Here is a 20,112-nt window from a genome sequence, read left to right on the forward strand (position 1 = left end):
TTCACCTTCCAGCAGGACAACGACCCTAAACATAAAGCCAGGGCAGGGCATCAATGGAATGGTTTAAAACAAAACATATCCATGTGTTAGAATGGCCCAGTCAACGTCCAGATCTAAATCCAATAGAGAATCTGTGGCAAGATCTGAAAACTGCTGTTCACAAACTGTCCATCTAATCTGACTGAGCTGGAACTGTTTTGCAAAGAATGGGCATTGATTTCAGTCTCTAGATCTGAAAAGCTGGTAGAGACATACCCTAAAAGACTGGCAGCTGTAATTGCAGCAAAAGGTGGTTCTACAAAGTATTGACTCAGGGGGCTGAATAATTACGCACACCCAAATTTGCAGGGGTTTTTTTTGTATTGTTTGGAATCATGTACGATTTTCGCTCCACTTCTCACGTGTACACTATGTTGTATTGATCTTTCACGTGGAATTCCAATAAAATCGATTCATGTTTGTTGCAGTAATATGACGAAATGTGGAAAACTTCAAGGGGGCCAAATACTTTTGCAAACCACTGTATAGGTCACAAAAGTGAAAGTGGGCCATTGCAGCCCACGAGAGCAGCGTTTTTTTGTGGCTACCTGATCCGCTCAGCCTTGCAGATCAGGTAGCCTTTTTTTTTTTTTTTTTTTTTTTTTTTTTTAGCCCACCTCAGGCTTTCTCTTGCTCGTCAGTCCTGCTGATCTCTTTGGTTGCAGTAGTGGCTGGATCACACACCTGAAACAAGCATGCAGCTAATGCAGTGTGACTTCAGCCAGAGCACCTGATCTGCATGCTTGTTGAGGGGCTGTGGCTACACGTATTCGAGACACAGGATCAGCAGGAGAGTCAGGCAACTGGTATTTTAAAAAGGAAAAAACCATATCCTTCTCGGTTTAGGTTCCCTTTAATTTTATTTTAGACAATATGCTCAAGACCAGCAAGCGAAACTACTTAAAGTGGAACTGAACTCTTGCACAGGACAGGAGGAAAAACAGAGAAATGCACCCTGTATGTATTTAGAGAGTTTAGCCTGTTTAATTCCCCCTCATTTGTGTCTAATCAAAAGTCGTAATCTGATCTCTCCCGTGTCACATGACTGCCATGGCAGAGATGGCAGATAAGCTCATTTGAAAGCCCAGGGTGTTAACAAGATTTCTGCTTCCATTAATCAGGAAGTAGACACACCACAGATTTATTGCAGGATTTGCATCAGCTGTAACAAAGAATTTTTTTTTTTTAAAGGTCATTATGCTGTTGTGTATGTTTTAGGGCAGAGAGGACATTTTGAGCTCAGGTCCACTTTAAAGAGTTAACCGATCTATTTAACTCTTCCTGTCAATGTTTATAAAACAAGAACATAAAACATAGCATAGTACAGATATAGCGTAGTAACTGTCTAATTTTTTTTTCTTTAATACAAGGTTACTGAGAGTCAGCACAGACATAATGTTGATTTGTTAAATGAACACCATTTATTGTAATACTTGCAGTACTGGATGGATGCTGCATGCAGTCATAATTTAAACAAAGCATACTCTCAGCAATAATGTACATGCTTAATTTATCAGCTGTGAAAAATGTTTAATAAACCACTTAACTATACAAGATTGGAACAACCTCCAATGGAATGGGAATACAGTAACCTGAAAAATAATGAATGTTGATGAGATCTCTGTAGTACTTTGTATCTGTGTACCTGGGGTTATGAGTAAGCACTTCAAGGGGAAAAAAAACAGCACTGTTCTGTTTAAAGCTTGAATTTTAAAACTTTTATTCCCAATTCAGGTTAGCAGCCTCAATGTTATATTTCACATATTAAAACATGAACCAGACCCCTTATATATCATGGTCAGACAATTGCAAATGCGGTTCTAAGCTGGCAGCTATGGGTATAGGTGAATCATGAGCAAGCAATGTCATGTCAGACAGATCAGATAGTCTGCAACACATTAACACCTGTGCAGTGACAGTGCGAGGATTAAGTATGGAGCTGCAGCTACAAAAAGCTATACATATTAAACAAAATGTTTTTTTTTTATTTTAACAAGCATAGACATTTGTTATAATTCACAACAAGATAAATATTCCAAATTTAAACTAAATCAGCAATTTCTACAGTATGCCATTAAAATGGGGCCTTCAGACATACAGAATGAGAAAAATCTGACGAGTATCTATTTACACATATTCTAAAGTGAGTTTGCAAAACTGGAGGTCAGTCCTGGGGGTTTACCAGGAAAAATTTGACTTCAATATATTTGCGGCTATCCCATCCCTTCAGTGCTGGAAGGAAATGCTTTGGCCTCTCAGTGTGTCTTATAAGTGAGGATGTGTGATCCCACATCCTGGAAGAAGAGACAAAAATGTGTGCTTCAATGAACCAGCTTCCCAAATAATAATAATAAAAACATTTCTACAAGAGGCTAAGCCATTTTATTACATTTTTTTCATAGGTATTAACAGCCATAGAAATATACCGGTATATATATCCAGAACTGAAGGACTAACCAGATGGTTTTAGAAATCAGGCTGTGTGTTCCATTGAAAAGTTCTCTAGGGATGTTTAATAGGAGGAAAAAAAAACACAACAATTTTGTGGCCGCTTGTAGCTGTCACCAATGTTAATTGCCCATTCTTAAAAGGAAAAAACAAAACAAAAACAGAACTATAATAAAATAAATTGTAGCTTGTGTCTTAAACATAAATCACTATAATACACTAACTTACACATCCCATCAGAGTGTACTACAGAAGACAACACTGACCAAGCCTGGAAAATGTATAAGTGCTTAGCACAGAAGACTGGACAGCTGCTATGGTACCATTTATTTCTGGGTCTGGTTTTGTTTTCTGAAAGCTGTTGCTATAAAAATACATTAGTGAAATAACAAAGCCCAAAACTCATACTGCAGTTGGTAAAATAAGAACGCCACTAAGCTGTGTGCACCATGTAGGTGGATTGGGAGATTATCTGCAGATGTTATACATTACCTTCACTTCATATAGTCAAAGGTCATCAAATGCATCTATCTAAAATAAAAGGAAATTATATATGTGTATATATACTAAGTATATGATCATGGTAGCATTTAAATAAGAAAAAAATATCTCCACTTATTGTGTCGTGTATTATTTGGGGCACACTTCCCCAGGCTAAATATGAATGTGCAAGTTACCCACATGCATCATGAAAGTTAGACCTAGGAACCACAGCTAGTAACTAACTGGAGTGTATGTACAGTTTTGTGCTAACTGGTAATGTTGTTAAACAGCGCACAGTTATAAAAGTCACATCAAGACCTACTTGGGGAAAAAATGTCCTGGAGGCAAAGACAATACGCATAGACTGCAATGTATTTAAGGCTATCGCTGAAAATTAAGAGAAAAAGTATTATTCATAATGATTCAGTTTGCAAAGTCCAGCAACCCTTAAAATGAATCTTTCCAGCACTGAAAGTTAAGCCTCTGCTCCAGAACGGGTTGTAATTAGTCTCCTTTGCAATTGAGAATATAGAGAAAAACAGTACTATTAAAGCTGCTTTTCTTTGTGGACCTTCTTTTACATGTTTTTTAAACATCAATCAATCAATTTTTGGCGAAGGAAGAAAATTACATGTGTTGAATTTATGAAAGGACAACTCACTCCAAGCCAAAACCCTAGTTTAAGCACCACTCAAAAAGTGGCCATAAAAAGCATCCTTTCCCCTTAGCCCAGCCTAGAAATGCTAGCCGCTTAGTTGGCAGTTTGTAGCAACTTTAAACAACACTTTCCCTATTGCCAGATACCAGAACAGCTCGGCGACATATTGGGCATGTAGAGTTTTCGGAAAGCCAGCGGTCAATACAGTGGATATGGTACTCGTGGGAACAAGGAAGCTTGCGTAACTTGTTTCCTTCTGTGTACTCAGTTATGCACACGCTACACGTTTTCAGGGCATCATTTTCACCATAATTTCTGGTAGACAAGTTGTCAATTTGTTCTTTGGTGAGTCCCCTTGGCTGATCGTCATCATCTTCATTGAGGAGGAAAAACTGGGCCAGTCTAAGGAATGGCAAAGATCCACTTTCTTCAAATGTAACAGTTCCTCTGTTATTACGAACCTCCCTCCGAGGACCAGAGGTTGAAACGTCATTGTTTCCACTGTCAGCTTCCACGGGAGGGGTAGGAGGTTCTACTGGCTCTGGTACAGGAGCTCTAGGAATTGCCTCTTCGCTGTTTAGAGTTTCAGCTTCAGTTGGTACTGGAGGAGAACCAGCTGCAGGGGTTCCTGGCTCTCCATCATTATCACTGTACATGAAGTAGCTAAGCTCCCCAAAGCCAGTCATTATCTGCCTTAGCATAGTTTGGATAGCAACAGAGGTGGTCTCACTTAGGCCAGTGTTCAGTATTCTACGGATTGGAATCCTGATAGTACTGACATACGTCCTGACTCCAGCACGTTCAGATCGTGAAAAAGTGCGTCGGAAACCTCCACGTTCACTCTCATAAGTAACGGTATTATTAGGGGTCTGGGACCGAGAACGGGTCCTATTAGCTATGCTGTCTCTTTGTCGATATTCTCCTGGGCGTACCCGCCTAACCTGAAGATCTAAAACTATGGTTGGTGGTCTCTGGCTGGGTCCTGTGGCCTCTCCATTATCTTGAGTCTCTGCTGGAGGAGGTTGTGGAGAATTTCTTGTCTCAGACGTTGAAAGCACTGGGCTAGGATTTGGAGGTTCAGCAACTAGAACATGCTGTCTGGAAGTTACATGCTGTCTAGTTCTAGAGCTTCCCTCTGTCTCAGGTGAGGAATTACTCAGATATGCAGTCACAAGCTGTCTGGTTCTAGAGCTACCCTCTGCTTCAACAGAGTAAGCATCTACAGTCTGTGATGAATTATGCTGAGCTCTTCGAGGAGGAGTTTCAGCAGCCGGATTCAGTGGAGACCTACTTCGATCATTCCTTGCCCTGATCCTGCGTTGCTCTGGACTCCTACTACGTGCCCTCCTTTGACCTCTTTGAGGAGTAGGCTCTGCTACAGTAGCTTCTCCTGTAGCCAAAATTTCAGGTTCAGGTTCTGGCTCAGTCTCAACCTGACTAGTAACTTCCATGTCTTCAACTCCTGGACCTTCTGATTGTTCTGAAGAAGGCAGATTTGGATTACCAGTGCTGCGATTCACGTTGATCTCCAAACTAAATCGAAAATCTCCACTATTTGGATTTGTTCTGCTAACTGCTCTCCAGGACTGATTTCCACGCTGTCCACTCCTAGTTGTGTTTCCAGTTTGTCGCACTGAATTTAACCAATCTATTATGGAATCCCCGTTAGAAGAGTCTTCAGTAGGCTCAGCTGTAGAAAAAAAAAAAAAGAGAGCAATAGGTTACTAAGGAAACGAACACGTACACAATCAAATAAAATCTGAGGAAGTTAACATTTTTGACATGAATGAATGTTGGCCGTACATTATCTCTAATATGCTATAGCATGACAGATTTTATTCGATTTGAAATTTTCATAAACTCTAACATCTAATGTATTAACCTCCTTGGCTATAATCCCGAGCTAGGGTTGGGCTGGAAAACCGCAGCTAAGAGCAGTAATCCCAACCTCTGCTTGGGTAGTTTCCGCGAGGTCTGTGCAAAGTATAGCGCGCAGCGGGCGGTTTTACATACCTCCCGGGGGACCCTGACATCAGCCCCCATTCTTCTTCCTCTCCCCAGGGGCTCTGCTTCCTGCTGGTGAGATCACCGGCTGTCGTCATGAAGACAGCCAGCAATTTCACTCGCCACCTGGAGGATGGAGGCATAACTGGAGTGCTGGAGCCAGGGAGGTAAGCGACTGCAGAACTGCTGCAGATCTCCCTGGCAGCATGATTTTTTTCCAGGTTTTAGGGTCTGAAAGGGTGCAAAAAACTGTACCGCTTTTAGACCCTAAAATCTGGAAAGAATCATACCGCCAAAAGGGTTAAAAATTTAGAATAGTATTAAAAAAAAAAAAAAACCTGGCCAGGCTTTGTTAAATTTGATGGTAGAAGTTTGCAGTCATATCACACCACTGTAAAAGGCTGCTATAACAGTGAATTGGTGAATGGGTAATCACAGTCACATGTATATATCAACTGCAGGATCTTTCCCACACTGTGGTCCAGTATGCCCCAAGTGAGGGTTGAAACACTCTTTCCACCTAACAGTGAAAGATTTTTAACCACTTAAGCTCTCAGTCGTTTTCACTTTATGCATCCGAGCAATGTTCACCTCCCATTCATTAGCCTATAACTTTATCACAATGAACTGATCTATATCTTGTTTTTTCCGCCACCAATTAGGCTTTCTTTGGGGGGTACATTTTGCTAAGATCTACCTTACTGTAAATGCATTTTGACAGTAAGAATAAGAAAAAAAAAAATGAAAAAATTCATTATTTGTTACAGCTGATACAAATCCTGCAATAAATCTGCACAGTTTCTACTTCCTGATTCACTGAAGCAGACATATTGTTAATATCCAGTGCTTTCAAATGAGCTTATCTGCCGTGGCAGTCAGGTGACCCAGGGAGAGATCCTGCTGTCCTGTGCAATGCAAGAGTTCAGGTCCACTTTAAGAAACTCCAGTTATCTATACAAATAGCCATTCTGCTCTACAACTTTGAAAGTCAGAAAGCTCTGACTTATCTCAACTGTATTATAGTGACTAGTGCAAGACCTGTTTCTAGCCTCTTGCACACTGCATGTGACTCCAATTTTTTATATGATCCGATTTTTGACTCGGATTAAAAAAACGTAGCAGCATGCAGTACTTTTTCTTTGCTATAGTGATTTTGGTATAGTTTAAAATATATGTGCTCACACACTCAGTACTTTCTCTCAAATCAAAATGCATGTTAAATTTCTTTTCTCCTACATCGCCGTCAAAGTTTGAAGTAAAAATCTCACAGGTTTTGCACTAGTCCCATCTACCTATGGGGTGTAATTCTACAATTCTTATAAGAGCCTCCTCTTCCTGGAAAAGATCAACACAAATAAATCTCCCAGCCTACCTACTCATTTACACACCATTTTGGCAGTTGGACTGAGCAGTTGCTGCTCAGCGCTTTTGAAAATAAGGAAAACCCAAACAAAAACACGAGAGGAGGACTAGCCCAAAACCTGTCATATTTCTACTGCCTACTGTGGATGGCAGGAGTAAACATAGGAGAAATGTAACTTGTAGTGTATTTTAATCTGGGAAAAATGTAGTATTTAGTATGTGTACAGATGTATTTTAAATGTTACAATTTTGCATGATAGTGGTCATGCAAGCTTCTTCAAATGCAGCTATTCACAAACAGTCCAGGCAAGGAAATGTGGGGGGAAAAAAAGGGGGGCTACTTTCAAAGGAGCAACTGAAGGCAGTGAATTCACCACCTGTCAATGGCCAGGCACTTGTTAGCACTTGGTACCAGCAGTTAACAGGCCACCCCCCTAAGAGGTACATCTGAGCCGTGCTCATATGCGACATGTCGCAGTTTCCTGCTGCAGAGTACCACCACCACTTGTCAAGTGCTGTCATCTGACTTCATTTAAATTGCACCCAAATGGCACTTGTAGGTGGCAGACAGGATGCTAAACTGCTCAACAAGTGCGCTGTTCAGTCATCAGTCTGAAAGAGGCAACTGATGTAAAAACTAAGGCAACACTAAAGCAGTGTCCCCCTTCTTTATTTTTACATGCAGTTGTGCTGTTTAATCTGCCCCAGTCGTGAACTGGTCCCGTCACATGCAGCATACACACTTGTGTGGCGTACATGTACAGTGCATCCGGAAAGTATTCTGTTTGCCACATTTTTATTCCAGAAATGATTACATTAATTTTTCCCTTAATCCTACACTCGATACCCCAAGAAGACATTGTGAAAAAGTTAACTTGAGCTTTTGGCAAATGTACTAAAATAAAAAAAATCAAAAAAAATCACATGCACACAAGTTTTCACAGCCTTTGCTTAATACTTTGTTGATGCACCTTTTGCAACAATTACAGCCTCAAGTCTTTTTGAATATGATGCCACAAGCTTTGAACACCTATTCTTGGCCAGTTTCGCCAATTCATCTTTTCAGCAACTCTCAAGCTCCATCAGGATGGATGGGAAAAGTCTGCACAGCCATTTTAAGATCTCTCCAAATACATTCAAAATCAGATTTAAGTCTGTGCTCTAACTGGGCCAATCACAGACATTCACAGAGGTGTCCTGAAGCCATTCCTTTGATATCTTGGCTGTGTGCTTAAAGTTTTCCTGCTAGAAGATTAACAATCACCCCAGTCTGAGTTCAAGAGTGCTCTGAAGCAGGTTTTTATCCAGAGAAAAACTAATGTAATCAATTTGCAATAAGGCTAACATACCCTACTCACATATAACCCTCCCCCTCTACTGATGCCTAATGGAATTCCTAGGTAAGACAAGTGTAGTGAATAGTGTACATACTTGTATAGCTAATGTCATCCAGAAGAGAACTCCATCCTCGACTGCTCAGTTTATTTGTAATTTTCCCCAGACTAGGCCCCAACCCACCTGGGTAGGGACCTTTGAACCAGATCTAGTACTGGCCGAACATGCGCTGTTCCTACCATCTACATCACGTTACAGCAGGCGCAGCGTGGCCACCGCATCCTTTGAGAACAATCTACACATGAAGTAGACTGAACAGCACATGCGCGGCAAGTACTTACAAGATCCGGTTCACAGGACCTGACCCAATGTGGGTTGGTCCTACTCCAGGGGAGACAATAGGGGAATTTTTAATAACTGGGCAGTGTGGGTCAAACGGGAACGGAGTGTTCGTCTGGATAACATTAGCTATACAAGTATGTACAATGTTTACTACACTTGTCTCACCTCAGAATTCCTTTAACTTTCCTTCTACCATGCCTAACCCTTAATCTACCAATGCCTAACACTAAACCCTGTGGTGCCTCACCTTTAACCCACCCTGGCGCCATCTAACCCTTAACCCACTCCCGTGGTGCCAAACTCAACACCCCCCACACACAGAACAGCAATTAGTGGCAATGAGCGGAAATTATACGCCCGATATTTATTGCCACAATTTGTACAGCAGGTAGCCCTGACGACTGCCATTTTAGCAGACGCTAATGTTTCCGCTCACTGGAGCCTATTGTGGCTTTTATTGCTGCGAATGGCAGAGCCCCTTTTTCCAGGACGCCTCAGGTGCTTTTTACCAGCTTCGCTAGTATCCTTCACATTAGCCTGATGCTGCTAAACACTGCAGATCTGCCATGTGCTTCTTTGTTTCCTCTCTATAGCTCAGGACAGCATGCCCATAACATTTTCTCAGCTCGTGTCCAATAAAACATCCTCAGTCAAGCACATAATAACTGATTGAGTTCTGAGAACTCATGTCAATGCTTCACAGTGGCATGCTCTGAGTTAGGTGTGACCCGCAAACCTTTTGTCTCTACACTAAACATACATATATCCAGGCACATCGCCTCTAGTTAGGACATTAAATACATTTTTAGGGAAAGGGAGGTGCTGAAGGGGGTGTGGCTAGAAACAGCAAAAATCAATTAACCCTTCGCACACTCACATGCAAATGTTCAAACAAATGCATTCACAGATTTACTCATCCAGGCACAACTGTTATCCCTACAGCTAAATTAAAAGCCAGGGTTTTAGTTCACAGAAGAATGCATTCTTATGCTTAATCACCTATACTGCGCAGAAGTACCCAGGTAAACATGCGCATGGTGCACATGGACACATAAAGTTAGCTCCCTTGTGCGATTGGTAAGATGCACTGTCTTTCCCAGGAGAGGAAGTTAGGATGTGTGCTCCTAATCCATTGATAGGTTTGATGCAATGAATGTGTTTGCATGTCTGCACTATGCATGTTACAGGGCCAGAGTTAGGACACCTATGTTTACCTGGGTACTTCTGCGCAGTATAGGTGATTAAGCATAAGAATGCATTCTTCTGTGAACTAAAACCCTGGCTTTTAATTTTAACTCTACAGTACTGTCATACCAGATTTACTTTTACCCCAATACCCATCCACTTTTAAAGCAGCAGAGACAGCCACACTATCCCCCCCCCCCCCCAACCACACCACACCCACACCCACACACACTACTTGCATATGTATTGTACTGACCATGTTTTGATTTTAATGAATTTTATACAGTAAAAGAGAAACCTGTTTCAGGCATTTTCCATCTTTACTGCCTCTGACTAAAGCCAATCCTGATGTCATTTCCTCCCATACTCTTCTCCTGCCTGACATGGTGTATACAGAACTGCACTATCTAGCTTGCTTTGTAAACACGCAAGTAGGGCTGCACAATTTTTGGAAAAAAAACAACTGAAATTGCGATTTTCCTCTCAAAAATTGTTTTCACGATTTTCTTCAAATCGAGATTTAGCACTAAATTCACAATGCCCCAGTATAGTTTAGCCAGCTATAGGTGCCCTAGTAAAGGCTAACTATAGGTGCCCCAGTATAGATAAGCCAGCTATAGGTGTTGCAGTGCAGGTTAGCCTGTTTAGGTGGCACAGTACAGGTTAGCCATCCTGATCCCCTTTAGTGTAACCAGATCCCCCCCCTCCCGCCACACATACACACTCGCACACACCTTTAGTGTATATCGGCAGATCCCCCTTTAGTGTATATTGCCAGATACCCTCTTTAGTGTGTATATATAGCCAGCCCCCCCCCCCCCCTAGTGTATATAGGAAGATTCTTCACCCTCCCTTTAGTGTATATAGCCAGATCACCCCTTTAGTGTACATAGGCAGTTCATCCGTCCCCTTAATGTATATAGCTAGATCCCCCTTTAGTATAGGCAGATCCCCCACTTTAGCTTATATTGCCATATCTCCCCTTTACTATAGGCAGACACTTCCCTTTAGTGTAGATTCCCTTTAGTGTATATAGGCAGTTCCCCCCCTTTCCCCGCTTAATGTATATAGCCAGATCCACCCCCCCCTTTTCGTATAGGCAGATACACTCCCCCCTCCCCCCCCCCCCATATCCCCCTCCTTTTAGTGTATATAGGCAGATCCCCCTCGCGATGGTACCTGCTTCTCTCCCGGCCCCTTCCTCCAGCAAGTTCTGATCCCATTCGGCTTCACCATATTAGATTGCCGCGGTGAACAGGCAGCTGTGTTGCCTGGTAACGGTGGGCGGCAGGAAGTGATGTCACACTTCCTGGTTCAGGCCCCGCAATACTGGGCAACACTCGCTGCTTGTTCACCGCGGCTCACCGCGCGGCAATCTAATGCGGTGAAGCAAAATGGCGATAAGAACTTGCTGGAGGAGGGGGCCAGGAGAGGAGTAGGCACCAGCGGCTGCAAAAATCGACGCAAAACCAACACTGACGTCAAGCCCCTGACCGCGATTTTCGGTTTTAAACCGAAAATCGTTCAGCCCTACACGCAACCACAGCATAGATCATATTTCAGCAACCTTTGCAGAGGGATAAGCTGTATTTCTCTTCTCAGCCTCGTGTCACACTGAACTGCCTTCAGCCAATCGCTGAGGAGCAGGAATGTGGGAGGCGAGATAACAAGCTTCCCTCTTCTCAGCATTGTACCAGAATAGAGCTAGGCTGACTGAGATAAAATTACAGCAGAAAAGTTTATGATTATATTGGAATGCTTGCAATGCTGGGTCAGGACGTAGACAACTGGTCACCAGAACTGACATGGCACCTCAAGGCACAGAACTCTGAGGATCTTAAACAAAGAATTGATGCTCTACATAAAGATGGCCTAGGCTATAAGAAGACTGCCAACACACAAACTGAATTGCAGCATGGCAGCCAAAACCATATAGCAGTTTAACAAAATGGGTCAACACAGAACAGGCCTTGCCATGGTCAACCAAAGCAGTTGCATACACGCGCTTAGCATCATATACAGAGGTTTTCTTTTGCAAATAGTTGTGTAAGTGCTTGCAGAATTGCTGCAGAGGAGGAAAGGGTGAGTCGTCAGCCTGTCAGCGCTCAGACCATATTCCATACACTGCATCAAATCGGGCTGTAGGATTGTCATCCCAGAAGGCAGCCTTTTCTAAAGATGAAGCACAAGAATGCCTGCAATCCATTTGCTTTAGACAAACAGACTAAGGACATTGATTACTGGAGTCAAGTCCTGTGGTCTGATGAGACCGAGATAAAGTGTATTTGGTTCAGATGTCAAGAGGCAACCAGGTGAGGTGTACAAAGACAAGTGTGTCTTACCTACAGTCAAACAGGTTTGTGGGAGTGTCATGGTTTGGGGCTACATGAATGTTGCAAACACTGGGGAGTCACAGTTCACTATGAAGCCAAAAATGCCTAACATGTATTGTGACATACTGAAGCGGAGCATGAGCCCCTCCCTTCGGAAACTGGGTCACAGGGCAGTATTCCGACATGATAAATGACCCAAAACATCTCCAAGATGACCATTGCCTTGCGAAATAATCTGAGGGTAAAGATGCTGGACCGGCAAAACAAGTCCCCAGACCAAGACCCTATTGACCATCTGTGGGGCATCCACAAACGGAAGGTGGAGGAATGCAAGGTCTCTAGCATGCACCAGTTGCGTGTTGTCATGGAGGAGTGGAAAAGGATTCCACTGACAACCAGTGAAGCTCTAGTTAACACCATGCCCAAGAGTTAAGGCAGTAATGGTGGGCACACAAAGTATTGTCACTTTTGGCATTCTTCACATAGCGGTGTACTCATTTTTGTTGCCAGTGGTTTCCACATTAATGGCTGTGTGTTGAGTTATTTTGATAGGATGGCAAATTTACACCATTATACAAGCTGTATACTTACTAATTTACATCGCAACAAAATGACATCTTCAGGGTCTCTTCGTGCAATGAAGAGATAACATTTAAAAAAAAAATGTGAGGTGTACTCACTTTTGTGGGACACTGTAGGTTGCAATTATTCTGAAATCAGATCAATAAAATTGCCAATTACAAAACTCTGTACGATGTACCAGATGTTTGGTTATTTAAACCTGGAACAATGATAAAATGGCAAGGTCTTTTCCCCAAATGTAAAACTGTAGTCCCAGTTTTAGAGGTTGTTTTCTAACTTTCCCAGTTAACACATATCAATAACTTTTGGGTATTCTGAAATTTCTTCTGATAAAGGCTATGTGTACTTGAGACCTTTCACATATTTAAACTATTTCAGTGATTACAGTATGGGACATAAAAAATGTCTTATTTTTACCAGAGCAGCTTTAACTATAACCAATTTTAACTGGGCCGAAACCTAATCTATTGTAGCACGGTCCAAACTTGACTTCCTCCTATCCAATAAAACACAGCCAACACTAAACCTACCCATAAGTACTTCCAAGGCGTACATGTCAGTACTCAGACGGTCAGCTTGGTGCTGGGTGAGGCTCATCCTGCTGCCTCTGAAATTCCCGGCAGTGTTAATTACAATTCCCCCTCCAAGCCATAGCAAAATCGGAAAAATAAGTAATTCAGGGTCTGGTGCTCAAATCAGGCACTACGCAGTGGGCAATGTATGCCGTGAAGAGATGCTTTGCCTCCAAGGCCCTGAACCCTAAATTTGATAATGAGTATAAATGTCGATAATAAATTGCTTCACAATCTGGGAGCCCAAGACATACTGAATTAAAGAAAGAAAACCACTTCCATGGGTTGTTATAAATGGGAGAAGTAAGAGCTGGCCTGTGCCTGACCCCACAATAATGGACAGTAGGAACAAATGGAACGCTCACACTATGGGGCTACAACAAGATTTGCGTTAGGGTGGTGACAGCGCAAGATCTGGATATTAAAGAGAACCCGAGGTGGGTTTGAAGAATATTATCTGTATACAGAGGCTGAATCTGCCTATACAGCCCAGCCTCTGTTGCTATCCCAAACCCCCTAAGGTCCCCCTGCACTCTGCAATCCCTCATAAATCACAGCCACGCTGCTGACAAACAGCTTGTCAGAGCTGGCTGTGTTTATCTCTATAGTGTCAGTCTGCTGCTCTCCCCGCCTCCTGCAGAACTCCAGTCCCCGCCTGCATCCCTTCCCTCCCTGCTGATTGGAGGGAAGGGATGGGGGCAGGGACCGGAGCTATGCAGGAGGCGGGGTAGCAGCTGAGACTGACACTACAGATGTAAACACAGCCTCACAGCACGGCTGTGATTTATGAGGGATTGCAGATTGCAGGGGAACCTTAGTGGGGTTTGGGATAGCAACAGAGGCTGGGCTGTATAGGCAGATCCAACCTCTGTATGCAGATAACATTCTTTAAACACACCTCGGGTTCTCTTTAAGAGGGCATGGCACCTCTAGAAAGTAGATGAAAGATAGAAGAGCTCAACAGTAGAGATGAAGTAACAGCATTTGTAACCATATTTGAAACATGCCTATATTGATTTTATGGAATTTGGTTGTAGGAGGGTGGAGCAATAAACCCTTCAGTACAAACACATTCAAGAACACAGACGCAGAAGAACCAATTGAACCAGTCTGATAAACACACAATTTTCATTACATTTATAACTGTCAAGTACCTCTGTTTTCTTCAGGGTTCTGCTGAGGTGGGCCTTCTTTAATTTGCTGTAATCTTCTCAGAAGTTCCTCTTTAGTAATCTCCCCTGAGAAAAGAAACAGCACAAGGAGTTTAACAAAGGTAGACCATCCTGTAGTTCACAATATGAAAAGATCAAAATAATACAAATGCCTTGTTTTCTTGGAAACAGAAATCCTGATTGTACATTTTCTTGTATGTCTAGTGCAGGGATGTCTAACTCCAGTCCTCAAAGTGTGAGGTCCTCACACATTTTTGGCAAATTTCAGATTAATTGATGCGATTGAATCAGATGTGGTTCATAAAGTAGAACACTCTGCTCTATTTCTCTGTCCATCCTAAACAATGGCATGGATAAGGCATTCGAGGACTGGAGTTAAACACATGTGGTTTAGTGACTCTAAACTTTCTACAAACAGACAACCATAAAGAGCCAGAGGATACACCATGCAACATCTCCAGTAAAACATGCTCACATATAGCAATGGATATAAAGAGAAGACCTAGAAGCAACAATGCTAATCTCTGGGGGTCCTACACAAACAACGCACACATCCTTAAAGTGACATACCTGACAGGACAAAAAAAAAAAAAGTGAACATACCTGAAGCCACCCATTGGGTTAAGGGCCCTAACCCTGATTGCATGCAACCATGTCAAGTTTTCTATTTATTCAGGAATATGTCCTTTTGTGGATGTGCTCATTGCAAGTATAGGTGGTGTTAAAATCCACTTTTCATAAAGCAACCTCAGGCAGACCTCTGTCTTCTCTGGTGCACCCATCCTATTCATGGATATGTGGAACCACCAATACCTGTTCATACTGGTGGTATTGATGCCTTTATTTTGTGTACTAACTCTTACATGCAAGTTTTAAGCTTCAAGGAGTAAACTACCACTTATCTTTACTCCCTAGGGCCTGTTCAGACTATATGCGTTCCTAGCCGTTTTCAGGGAACGCGTACTGGTACCAAAAACGCATAGAAACGGCTCCTAATGCTTTTGAATGGGCTAGTTCACATGTTTGCGTATGAGATGCATACGTTTCTCATCCGCATTGCTGCACGCAGTTCTGTGCGATACGCATAGAAACGGACGCAATGAAAGTCTATGGACGCGTATCAAAAACGCGTACTATTGCGTTTTTAGCGTCCGTTTTCCTCTGCGGTTCCCATAATTTTTTTTTTCCCCTGGGTCACGTGTTTGTGCAAAACGCAATAGAAAACGCATTCAAACGCAAGAAAAACGCATGCGTTTTTCAACTTGCGTTTCTTTGAATTTATACGCGTTCTACAAACGCAGCAAGTATGAACAGGCCCTAGGAAGTCTGGGAAAAAAAAAAAAAAAAAAAAAAGAGTCCTCTACAACAAAACTAAACCTTGAGACTAAACCTAGGCACACACCGTTCCATCCCTGGTATATCAGATCAACATCTGAGGCTGATCACTTATCTAGTTTACTACCTTGAGCCAGTATGATAGACAAGATTACAGAAGCCTTTAGTGCTGGCTGATGCAGGACAAAGATACGAAGCCATGTTCACATACTGTGCCCACCTGTGTCTCCCTCCACTCTCCCCAGAATTCCTTATATAATCATGGGCATTCCCAGTTAATGCTCAACTGATATTTTGGTCAGACATATCAGAAAATCCTGTTTTTACTAGATCATAAAGTGAACCTTAATGGCCTGAGCCCACTGATGCAGTTGTATCCGCTTCTCAGCATCTCTAACGTTGATGTGTAACTGAAAAGCGGACACAACTGCATCAGTGGGCTCAGGCCCTAAAGGACTTACGAAGCGAATGTCATAAAAAGTTAATTACCTTATTGCAATTTCAGACCTCAGGGCAGACGATCAGCTCCTCCCTTGTCAGTTTCAGGCCCTTTGTTATCTAAATTCAGGATTCATTACAGGCCCAGACTCTCCCCAGGGTCGCCTGAACTGATGGTATTAGACTCGCCGCCTTAAACAGCAAATGCCTGTACAGTTCGCTTAGCCGCTGGTGCGGCTGCACAGGTTTCTAGCCCTGTCTGTGGGCCGTCCTCGCTCCGTATGTTGCACTGTTATTACTCATGTGGGCAGGCGCAGGCGTTTGCTGTTTAAAGCGGCGATTCTAATGTCATCAGTTCAGGCGACCACGGGGAGGGTTGGGGCCTGCAATGAATCCTGGATTTAGATAACAAAGGGCCTGAAACTGACAAGGGAGGCGCTGATCGTCTGCCCTGAGGTCTGAAATTGCAATAAGGTAATTAACTTTTTATGACATTCGCCTCGTAAGTCCTTTAAGTGAGAGGGATACGGAATCTGCCATATTTCCTTTTATCCCCCATAGACCCAGTGTTGTAATATTACATCATCACATTTAAGGCTACAAAAATAAATCCTCCCCCGTTTTCTTCTTTTAAAGCCTCATGTACATTACTAATAAGTCCTATTGTGTATTGGTAATGTATTTAAGGTTTTAAATGGAAGAAAATGGGGGAGGGATTATTTTTGTAGCCTTAAAGAGGAACTCCAGTGAAAATAATGTAGTAAAAAAAGTGCTTCATTTTTTACCATAATTATGTATAAATGATTTAGTCAGTGTTTGCTCATTGTAAAATCTTTCCTCTCCCAGATTCACATTCTGACATGTATTACATGGTGACATTGTTACTGTGGGCAGGTTATTTAGCTATCTCTAGCTGCTCTGTCTGTTACAGACAGCTAATAACAGCTATTTCCTGTCTCTGAACATTGTTACATTGTGGCAGTTTGCCAGCAGTACCGCGGTATTCAGAGCCTCTTGTGGGAGGGGTTTCAGCACAAAATCAGTCACACAGCGCCCCCTGATGGTCTGTTTGTGAAAATCATTGTCTTTCTCATGTAAAATGGGGTATCAGCTACTGATTGGGAAAAAGTTCAATTCTTGGTTGGAGTTTCTCTTTAAATGTGATGTTGTAATATTACAAAATTGGGTCTCTGGGGGTTAAACAATGCAAGTGGCCTTGCTGGCCTCCTGATACTGCACTCTGTTACGATTAGCCATAGATCGTGAAAACGCATGCAGATCAGGGGCTCTGACTCACTCGACGATGTGCTTGTGTGTGTGATTTAGACATTACTGATGCCAGAAAGATCAACAAGACTACCAGGCAACTGGTATTGTTTAAAAGGAAATAAGTATGGCAGCCCCCATATTCCTTTCACCTCAGGGTTTCTTTTAATTAGATTCATTTTTTTTATTGATTAACCTCCCAACGTATTAAAAAAAGCATTTGTCCAATTTCAAGATCATAAACAATTTGAAAAATCTAAAATATTATGCTAATCTGAGATGACCAAAAAATAAATTACTTAATACTACAGTTATCGGATTACTAAAAGAAGCCAGGTTAGAATCTGACTGATCCCACTGCTAAAGACTTGTTTTTGTATTGCTTTATGCCACACAAAACCACTGCTCCGTCCCTTACCCCAATGCCAAACTAAAATGTTACATTGCCCCTAAATATTTCTTTAAATCATTTCAATGTTCTCCCCATCATTTTTTTCCAGCTGGGTAGCATGAAAAATTAGTCAGGTGGGGAGCGAGGGGAATGCAGGGCAGGCGCAACTCAGCTTACTACATATGAAAATAAGATGAGCCAATGACAGCAGGGTGCTCACTAAAAATTAGATAAGAGAGCCTGGGGAGAATACTGCATTTGAACATAGCTGTTGGGAAGGAAAAATCTATAAAGAGACTATTAAAAACATCCCCTGGGGGGGGAGGGGGGGGGGTACTTACCTGGGGAGGTGGAAGCTTCTGGATCCTAACCAGGCTTCCCCCGTTCTCTGGTGTCCCGGCATTCTCCTGCTGCAGCCCCCCTGAAGTGTGGCAATGTAAATATTTACCTTTCATGATCCTGCACAGGCGCACTAGCCGCTCTTCTTTTAAGTTAAAGTGGAAATAGCTGAACCCGATCAACCCGCTCTACTGCGCAGGCGCAAGTCCTTTAGCACGTGCGCAGTACAGCGGATACGATCGGGCTCAGCCATTTCCACCAAGCACAAACGAAGAACCGCTACTGCGCCTGCGCTGGATCCCGGTGAGGTACATATATCAAGCCTTGCCAGGCTCGTCGGGGAGGATTGCGGGTGGATTCGAGGGAGCCAGCGCTGGATTGCCTGCAGCTATAGGAAAGGGGGGAAGCCTCATTAGGACACTGAGGCTTCCCCCTTCCGAGGTAAGTACCCCCCAGGGGACTTCTTTTAAATACAGAGTCTCTTAATACATGTCTGTTGTCAATCAGGACACTCCTTTATCCAAAGCCACCTTTAAGCATATATCTAAAGGCAAAAAGTAAAATCCTTACATGATCATTACATAATGTGACGTGCTGGTCTTGGCCATCTAAAAACAAAATTCCACTTCTTTTCTGTAGATCTTTTCAGAATGTGCAATTTCAGTGTCTTGTGCTGTTAGCTTACTATAGTTTAGACCTCCATTCAACGATCAGGCAGGAAGAGGCAATGTTTATTACAAGATTCCATCTCTGAAGGACATGGCCATGAAAGAATGGAACATGGTAGTGACTATGCACAGCTGTATTACAAAGACAAACAACTCTGCCTTCTTTTTACGCATTGTAACGGCTTTATACACCATTTTACAAATAATAATTAAAAGGCTGTGAGCTTTAGATTGGCCAGTCAAGGCAGAACTTCAAGAAGCCAGTGACACTTGCATGAAGCTGCATTAGCCAACTGGCAGCAGAGGAAGTGCAGTTATGCTAATGAAATTCATATAGGATCTACTTAAACTGCCCTAGAAATTCTTTATTATTAAAGTAGCAACACCTACAGTAATTTCATTCATTCAATATGATCTTTGAAGTTGTGCTTAAAGTTTGGTTCACACTAAGTAAGACCCCAGCACAGAGGTACTGTATCTGCATTGCAAGGATGTGCTACACTCCCAGGTCTCCTGCAGCTGATAACAGATTTAAGGCATTTCAGCTGCATATTTTATTCAGATCTTACATGTTACAGCCAAAGCCAGAAGTCGGCCAAGGTGGGAACTGGCCAAAGTCCAACATTGGCCGGCCAATGTGCATAATGGCATTCCTGCTATTTCACTATTTGCCAGATGTCCTGCTACTTTCTTGGATATGTCAAATTCTGGAGAGGTGAGAAGGTTGGTGTTAGGCAGAGGAGAGGGGGAGGTTAATGGTAGGCACAGAAGAGGGAAGTTTCATTTTAAGCAGAGGAAATGAGGTGTTAGTGTTAGATACTAGAGAGACGAAGGTCAGTTTTAGGCATAGGCCTGCAGGTCCCACATTTGGAAGAGAACACTTATACTTGTGTCACTATTCTTCAGATATCTCTGGTATACACTATTTACCAATGCCTTCTGCAATAGAAGTCACATATAGCAGTTGAGAACATAAGGATGAGCTGTGAGGATGTTTATTGCTACAATATATCTAAGAAGAGTTTAGGTCTTTTATAAACAGATATAAATCCCAGGTGAGTAATTTGTTTATTTCAGCTAAGTGATGGGAGTTTTACTAAAGCCTTCTGAACTAAAGTGATTGGAAAAAAAATGGACTAATTATGTAGTATTAGGTGGCA

General features: G+C 42.4%; 1 protein-coding gene across 2 annotated transcripts in view; it reads right to left on the bottom strand.

Moving 5' to 3' along the window:
• Positions 1-1,729: 1,729 nt before the first annotated feature.
• Positions 1,730-20,112, bottom strand: part of RLIM (ring finger protein, LIM domain interacting) — a 34,466-nt gene continuing 16,083 nt past the window's right edge. For both annotated transcript variants that reach the window (XM_068247578.1, XM_068247577.1), the window contains exons 3-4: positions 14,498-14,581; positions 1,730-5,318 (exon numbers count right to left, since the gene is read on the bottom strand). In XM_068247578.1, coding sequence (XP_068103679.1) covers positions 3,745-5,318; positions 14,498-14,581 — 1,658 coding nt within the window. In that variant the 3' untranslated portion in view covers positions 1,730-3,744. The remainder of the gene's footprint in view (positions 5,319-14,497; positions 14,582-20,112) is intronic.

The sequence above is a fragment of the Hyperolius riggenbachi genome, chromosome 8, assembly GCF_040937935.1.
Source record: "Hyperolius riggenbachi isolate aHypRig1 chromosome 8, aHypRig1.pri, whole genome shotgun sequence".
NCBI lineage: Eukaryota > Metazoa > Chordata > Amphibia > Anura > Hyperoliidae > Hyperolius > Hyperolius riggenbachi.